Genomic DNA, 8,575 nt, shown 5'->3' with positions numbered 1-8,575 from the left:
TCGATGAACTCGGACTCGATCTTCCCTTTCAAAACACAAACAATCCATTAAAACGAGCATCAGGAAGCACAACATGTCGGGACAGAGTGAACGTCACATACCGGGTCCGGAATCTTCATCCTCGGGTGAACCGACCATGGACCCGTCCAAGGGAGAACCTCCTGGACGGACCACAGACCCGCGGTCTGAGGACGAACCCCCCAGGCCGAGCACGTTTCCTCCATTCGAGCTGCTCGTAGATCCTGTGGGGTGTTTGCTGTGTGTGGTCTTCACCCGAGAGATATCGGGTCGTCGTGCACCATCCTCACTGTAAGGTTCAGTGTGCCGAAGGACCGGACATTGTTGACGACGAGACGTTCCAAGAGAAACAAACCACGTGATCATGAACCTTGTTGAGTCACGGTTTCTCGGTGGTCGATTTGCCACCGGTCAATCACGTGACGTAGCAAATCACCGACGAGCACGTTTGGGTTCTTAAAACGCGGTTTTTCGGTCACTGCATAGCAACGGGTGGTTGCTTAAGGCGCTGTCACACCTTGACGATTTAGCCAGCAATGGCAACGTATAGAAATGTATGTAAAATGTTGGCGTACGCTGAAATGTTTGATGTTTTTAAAAAAGTTTTGATCGTATTCATAAGATGTTGGTCGTATGCATAACATATTAGTAACGGGCACAGAACGTTTCGTTGTCTTATAGATAACTTATTCCAACGAATGCTTAGCCTGTTGTCGGCGTTCACAACATATGCCTAACGATAGTTTAACTTAATACGTGCAGCATAGCGCGCTGCACGTATCGCCGACGAACTCGTGGCGTAGCCTGTTAAAAACCTGCCGCACGCCAATTTAAATCATAACCGCCTGAGAATTGGAAGTGTCAACCACGCAGTCACACCTTGACGATTTAGCCAGCGTATGCCGACCTATGAAAAATGTGTCTAAAACGCTGGCACATGTCGAATACGGTATGGGTAAGTTGTGTATACGTTAAGAGCATGCTGACAAATGATGAAGTACGCTGTCATATTTCGTGGTACGTTTAGTACGTCGTGAAATTTCAAGCATGCTGAAAATTTTACGACATACTCGCCGTATGGCTCACACGTTCCGCTACGCTGGGAATAAGTTGTAGGCATGATATGCGATCGTTGACACACGTCGACATAAGTTCCTTGTAAGTTAATCATCAGTCGAAACACGTCGAGGTAATGTTTAGCATACCTGGAACTTATTTTCTCCGTCAAGGCACATTTTCTTTTTTTCTCCTTGGCTCCGTGAAGGCACGTGACTAAATATCTGGTTGTTGTTGTTGTTTTTTTATTATTATTATTATTATTATTATTTTTAGTCTATCATGAATTTTAAAATATATTCGGACATCTGCTTTTAAGTTTCGACGTCGATGTGACAATATCCTCAAACAGAAAATATTCACAGAGGAGGAACTAAGAATAAGACATGAGCAAACTTAAGAGGCAATTGGACGTGACATAACGGCACGTGACGAAATATCGGAAGTTATTCTTGTTTTTTATTTTTATTTTTTAAACGCTGCCAATACGCCATTATACGGTAGCTGTAATTTAGAAACACGTTCAGTAAGTTCTGTGGTCGTCCAGAAGACGTCAATCAAATACGTCTATATACGTCAATATGCGTTGGAGGTACGTTACACATAGGTTCAAAGCACGTGACTCATAGGCTAGAAATAAGTTTTGGGTACGCGAAGCATTACCTCGACGTGTTTTGACTTATGAGTAACTTATAAGTAACGTACCTCGACGTGTGTCAACGCTCGCATAACGTGCATTGACGTGTGTCAACGATCGTGTAACGTGCCTACAACACGTTACTCATAGGTTATAAATAAGTTTCGGGTACGCTAATCATTACCACGACGTGTTTCGACTTATGAGTAACTTACACGTAACGTGTGTCGACATGTGTCAACGATCGCATAACGTGCCTACAACTTATGGCCAGCGTAGCGGAACGTGCGAGTCATACGCTGGCATACGTCGTAAAATTTCAAGCATGCTAAAATTTGAGGACAACCGCAAAGTACAATGATGAAAGCCAGCGTACTACGACGTATGGCAGTGTTTTTCAGTGTGCTCTTAACGTATACAAAACTTACCCATAACGTATTCGACGTGTGCCGGCGTTTTAGCCCAATTTTGCATAAGTCAGGCATACGTTGGCTAAATCGTCAAGGTGTGACAGCGCCTTTAGCAACGAAACTCAAACACGCACACTCCCAGCCCCTATGGCACCTGTTCGCCAAGTTTCATCGAAATCGGTTTGCTGGTTTGTGCTGTGGAGCCTCGCGTTGCAGACACACACACACACACACACACACACACACACACACACACACACACACACACACACACACACACACACACACACACACACACACACACGCAAAAGTCCTGAAATTGAGCCATTTTAGATGGATGACATACACCCTAACTGAAAAAGTGAATTCAGAATGGAGACGTGGGCCTATCTTCTCTTCACATGTACGAGGGCCGTTTACCAAGCTTTATGAGCAGAATACTTATGATAATCCAAGAATGCCAACATTATATTTTTCCAATTTCTAATCCAGTAAGACCCTGACATTCACAGGGGATAAGTTACTGAAAAATACCGGGAATGTCAAATCCACAAATGTTGGGGTATTGTTTCAATGGGAAAAAGGGGAATAGGTTTAAAAAAAAAAAATTTTTGTTTGTTTTTAAATTTTAACATCATCTTGGATCGTAGAAGAGCTACGACGCGGAACAAATCAGAAACGTTGGCTGCGAGAGTGGAGGATATCAATAATCCAAGGGTGCAGTTGGCCTTGGATTCCACAGACAGACAGATTGGAGAGCAACGCAGGATGCCAGACTGTATCAAAGCTCGAGATATGTCCAGAGAATCAGCCCTGATTTCATGTCTGAAATTGAGAGCCTCCATCCATTGTTGGGAGAATAGAACCAGCATGTCCAAGGTCCAAGGTAGAGTGAGCTGTTCTAAATATGAATTGATGTCCTGAGATGAGGCTATTGGAGAAAAGAAATCATTTTATGTAAACTGTGATGATGGATTCCATGACCTTGCTGATGATTGGAAGTAACCCAATTGGTCTGTAGTTAAGGGGATCCATTTTTGCACCTTTTAATGTTATGTTGTGATGTTGGCACGGCACCACCAGATTTTAGAGGAGACACACAAGTTTGAAAGTATATTCTTGAGATTGGACAGATGTTTTCTGGCAGACACACATTTGTTGCAGGCTTTGTGGAATGATTTGAGGTCGTCTTCAGTTGGATTTGTCTTCCTGGAGGAGAATGCAAGTTGTTTTAAAGCAACTGCCTCACCACAGGATTCAGAGTACCAAGAACGGGAGGATGGGTAAGATAAATGAAGACGAGATGGGATGAATCTGGGCAGAAGAGAGAGCAGGTTTTTGTGGAAGAATTCCCAGGTTGAATTAATATCAACAGTGATGGGTCCGCAAATGTTGAATCTGCGAATGTCACGGTTTCAGAGTATTCCTTTTTCGGTGCATCTTTGACCATCATGAGCATATCATATAAAGAACACATTGAACACCCATGACATACAATCTGCAAGTCTAGCTACAGAGGCTACAACATTCAGTGGTAGGTGTGTAAACTAACCTGCATAGTTTGTAAAACCCACTGCTGCTGCTGCTGTTGTTGTTGTTGCTGTTGTTGTTGCTGCTGCTGCTGCAGCATCAAATTATTGGCCACAGAAGCTGGAATCTGGCTCTGCAAGGGAAGTACTGGTTGTTGAGGAACTGATGGTTGTGTCCCCACCACCTGAAACCATAATTACACACAACAAGAGACCGGTCAAGGAACTTACTATCCTGTTATAAGAAACATATTGGTGTATCTGTATCAGTATCAGCATCAGTACATCAGTGCAGTATTTACCATCATTTTTACTATTCAGAGCTGGCATTATGGAATGCTTTAAATGAGGAACAATCTCATAAATATCTGCTTTAAATGCAGAAGAGCCAATGGAGTGATTTGCTTTTCATTCAGTTACAACCCAGGGGGAAAAAAAAAATCAATGGAATACAATGACAAAGTGGACTGGTAAATTATATTAAAATAATTAACTCATATTCTGGTATTCTGTCCAAAGGCAGTTCCATTACTACCGAAGCAATCTCATGACAAGAGTTATGCTGGGTGGTTTGCAAATTGTCTTCACAGCAATAGTTAGGGCAGGAATTTGGGATTTGTTTAAGGTGCCGGCAATAGTTCACCTACTCCTTACGAAGGACACCGTGGGATCTTTAAAGCCTACCAACTAATGCCAGCAGACAGGACTCCCAGTTTAACGTCCATCCGAGGTACGGCACACACGTTGACGCTGCCTGTGAAACACCAGGATGAGAGTATATAGCTGAGTCGGTATTCAAACCAAGGCTAGACGGCTTAGAGGCGAGTGTGCGTTCATCTCGACCATCCTGTCAGCCCACTACAAAATAAAACTAGAACGGGCACTCGGTAGAGCGCATACATCTGCCAGGCTTAACAGTTTACATTTTGTTTCTCACTGATGGGTCGGATCTGGATCTGGATCGGAACCAAAATTGAATAGACTTGTTCTTGTCACCTAACCAACTTATCCACCTAATTTTGTGATGACTCATCCACAACTTTTTGAAATACCATGCAATAATGCATAATCACAAATATATTGTTGTGGTTGACCAAATTCGCAAACCACCATTCAGGTCCCTTAGGTGAGATATCTCGGTAAGTATATGTGTAGTTAGGCCCAAACCCGTGGTCTAGTGGGAATACATGTCATTTATGCGTGCTGCGACTCTTCAGGATAGCCGTTTTTCTTTTACTATCTTTATTTTGGACCAACCGCCATTATTACCACCACCAACCACGTCTCAACAGTCGTCACAACATCAACCACCCACCACAACGCCGCTTCACCACAACAGCCACGACCTTTACCGTCACACCTCGCAACCGTCGCATCGCCACCGTTCTTGCGCCGCTTGTGGGTACCGGTATTGGACTCGTGCAGGGCGCGCGCCGAACAGCGTGTACAAAACCACGGACTTTCCACTCCAAAAACGGATCAAAAACGACTCACGCCCACTTTTGTTCCGTCCAATCGGTGAGCAAGGGGCGATTTGGCCCCGCCTCCAGGGCGTTGGAGGGCGGTCGCTATATGCAAATTCATGGATCAAAATGCATTCACGCCCACTTTTTCTCGGGCCAATGGGGAGCGAGGTGAAAGGTCGAAGGCAGGGGGTCAAAGGCGAAGCCACGGGGCTTATATAAGCGGCTGCGTTCGTCAGAAAAGTGTCGTCGTGTGCGTTGGAGTTGAGTGCAGTTGGGAAGTTCGCAGGAGGAAGAGTTCGGAGTTGGAGTCGGAGCGAAGAGGACGGAGCTGTGGAGAGGCGGCGGCGGCGAAGGCAGACGAGGGGTGCTCGCGTCGGTGCCGGGAGCTGCACACCAGGGAGGCCGACGGCGCGACCTGGTCGAGGTGGAGACGCTCGTCGCGGGACCCGAGACAGAGTAAAAATCCTCCTTTCCCCGAGCATCAGCAACCCCCTCCTGTTTCCCCCCGCGCTGAGATAGTGCGACCAAGGGGGCCCCCTTCCCACCCCCTACCAGACACTGTCCGCGAGGCCCGCGGAGTTGAGGCACCACCGCCGCTCCGCGTCTCATCACCAGACGGGTAGGCCCGACACGGTCTCGGCCCCAGGCCCGCCTACCCCCTCATTTTGGAGGGTGGTTCTCTTTTCTTTTTCTTGGTTTTGAATATGTGTTGTCGGCGCCGTCTGTGAAGTAAAATTGTATAAGTGTTGCCGTGTGCTCGCGTAATCAGTATTATATCTGCATTGTCGCATTTGCTTTTTGTCTTCTTTTCTATGTGCTTTTGGTGGAATTGTATATGTGTGCTTTCCGTTCATCGCGAATAAATGTGCTTTATGTTGAACTGTTTCCCGCTTCGCTTCGTCATTTCTTTCATTGAATCCTCATCTTGCTTCACGTAAAGGGTTGGTAGTGGGCTGAATACGCCCGATAATTAATCGAACCGTCGAGGCCGACGATAACACTGCTCGGTTATCCCGATAGTACGGAACGGGTCGCTTAAGTGGCCCGTGTCCGAAGTCGACCTGCGGCGAGGTGCGATCGCCCGGTCTACCCTCCGTGTGGGTACTTAGGTAGGTCGAATTTGGCGAGCAACCCTATCCCACGCGGGGGCCGATTGGCTCGATCGCGGTGAGACCGAAAGGTCCACCGGTGACTGGTTCCCAGCGTTAGTCCGAGAGGGTCACGACTGGATTGTCCGTCCGGTGGGCGACGTGCCGCGATTTGAGTTACGTGGCCGATCGCACGCCGGCGGGCACGAATTCGCAACACTGGTGTCAGGAGTGGGATTCAAATCCACCCCGTCTCCAAGCTAAATTCACGGGAATTGGTTCAGGGGTGAGAGGAACGACCCCCAATTCCCTCCAAATTACGAGCAGGCCAAATTAATCTCTTACGAGAAATAGGATGGAGTCTCAAGGCGAGCGGGTGCCGGGGGTATTAGAAATGTATACGTGTAGAAATGTAGGATCCATGGCCCGGGACGGTACTTGTAATTACAATCCGTGGGGAAGCTCAACCCCATATCCTGAGCACGGACTTTATCGGCAAACTGAGTCGCATAATGGCGGTGCGATCGCACCTCAGCGCAGCACGGAGCGAGCGGCTTTTTATGGCGCTGCGAATGGCGCGACACGAGGCGAGTGCTCCCAACAGCCGTTTAAAACCACGTGGGCATGGCAGGCGAGGCAGGTGGACATTGGCGGCTTTGGAAAGAATTGAAGGAAGAATGGAGGACCGAGCTCGAAAAAGAAAAACAGAAACACGAGCTGGAAGTAAAACAATTAAAGAAAGAACTATTGGACAAGTCAAGACAGGCCAAGGAACTAGAGGGAAAAGTGGGGGAAATACAATTGAGGATCCATAAGTGGGAACAAGGGACGAGCGAGCTAAGCGAGAGAATGGAGGAGCGAATTGGTAACTCCCGGGACAGAAAGCACATGGAAGAAGAATGGAAAACCGAGCTCAAAAAGAAACAATAGGAGCACGACTTGGAAGTAAAACAACTTATGGAAAAATCATTGGAGGAAGCAAGGCAGTTCAAAGAACTAGAGGGGAGAGTGAGGGAAATACAGTTGGAAGAGAAAAAATGTGAACACGATTGGAAAATAAAGCAACTAGAGCGTGAGGTAGACAAGGCGTTCGGGACAGAAGAAGACTAGAAGAAGAGGTAAAAAGAGAACAGGAAGATGGGGAACAAATGGAAGAAAAAGCAAGGTTGGAGTATGATAAGATGGAGGGGAAAAGGGATGAAGACAGGAAGGAAAAATGGAAATAAATTTCTGAGCTATGTGAACACCAAAACAAAGGGAGGGGATTACAAAACAAACTGAGAGTGTTAAAGGAGGAAAGGAAGAGGACGGAAAATGAAACGTTGAGGAACCACACTGTACAGATCACACAGTTAGAAGCCAAAGCAAGGTCGGAGTGTGCGGAGATGAGAAAAGAATTAGAAAAGAAAACTTCTGAGTTACAGAAACACCAAAACAAAGAGACGGAATTACAAAATGAGTTGAGGATGGTGAGAGAAGAAAGAACGACAGCAGAGAATGAAACGTTAAGAAACCACACTGAGCAGATTGAACAATTAGAAGCCAAAGCAAGCTTGGAGTGTGCGGAGATGAGAAAGGAATTTGAAACGAAAGCTTCGGAGTTACAGAAACACGAAGACAAAGAAAGGGAACTACAAAACGAGTTGAGGATGATGAGGGAAGAACAACTGAAGCAGGAAGGAGAAATCAGGAGATTGAAGGACACAGCCAGATTGGAGAGGGAAGAACGAGAGGACCAATGGGATAGAAAACAAAAGGAACATGAAGCCGAGGTTGACCAATTGGAAGAAAAGGCAAGGCTGGAGTGCGAAGAGATAGACAAAGAACAGCGAATGAAACACAAAAGGGAAATTAACCAAATGAAGAAAACCACGAAACTGGAGAAGGAAGGACAGGAGAGGAAACAAGGAAGAGTAGTGAGAGAACAGCGAATGAAACACAGGAAGGAAATGAGCCAATTGGAAGAAACGATGAGATTGCAAAATGAAGAGCAGGAGAAACTGTGGGGTAGAAAACAAGAACAATGTGAGTTTGAAATTGAACAACTAAAACGGGGAGCAAGATTGGAGTCCACGGAGATTGAAAAACTCCGGAGGGAGAACGAAGAACTCAGGAAGTTCCGAGAGGAAGAACGACTCAGAAGGAGCCAGGAAGTAGAACAACGCAATAAGGTGGGATGTGTGACAGCACCACAAGGAGCAATGTCGGTGGTGCAGGACTTGATCGACACCACTAGGCGGACGAAGGAACAGTTAGGACCAACCCTAATAAAGGAGACACAAATAAAAATGGAGAAGAGGGTAGAACAGCGTAATAAGGTGGGATGTGTGACAGCACCACAAGGAGCAATGTCGGTGGTGCAGGACTTGAT

General features: G+C 46.3%; 1 protein-coding gene across 7 annotated transcripts in view; it reads right to left on the bottom strand.

The window, feature by feature from the left end:
• The window catches only part of LOC147010853 (mediator of RNA polymerase II transcription subunit 15-like), a 78,526-nt gene that overhangs the window by 28,087 nt on the left and 41,864 nt on the right, over nt 1-8,575 (bottom strand). For all 7 annotated transcript variants that reach the window (XM_085859748.1, XM_085859749.1, XM_085859753.1 and 4 more), the window contains one exon: nt 3,674-3,835. In XM_085859748.1, the coding sequence (XP_085715874.1) occupies nt 3,674-3,835 (162 nt within the window). The remainder of the gene's footprint in view (nt 1-3,673; nt 3,836-8,575) is intronic.

The sequence above is a fragment of the Eptatretus burgeri genome, chromosome 16 (genome assembly GCF_056783735.1).
Source record: "Eptatretus burgeri isolate ZD-2024b chromosome 16, Ebu_testis_v1, whole genome shotgun sequence".
Classification (NCBI taxonomy): domain Eukaryota; kingdom Metazoa; phylum Chordata; class Myxini; order Myxiniformes; family Myxinidae; genus Eptatretus; species Eptatretus burgeri.
Note: the sequence above shows the minus strand (reverse complement) of the source record. Positions and strands in the feature narration are given on the sequence as shown.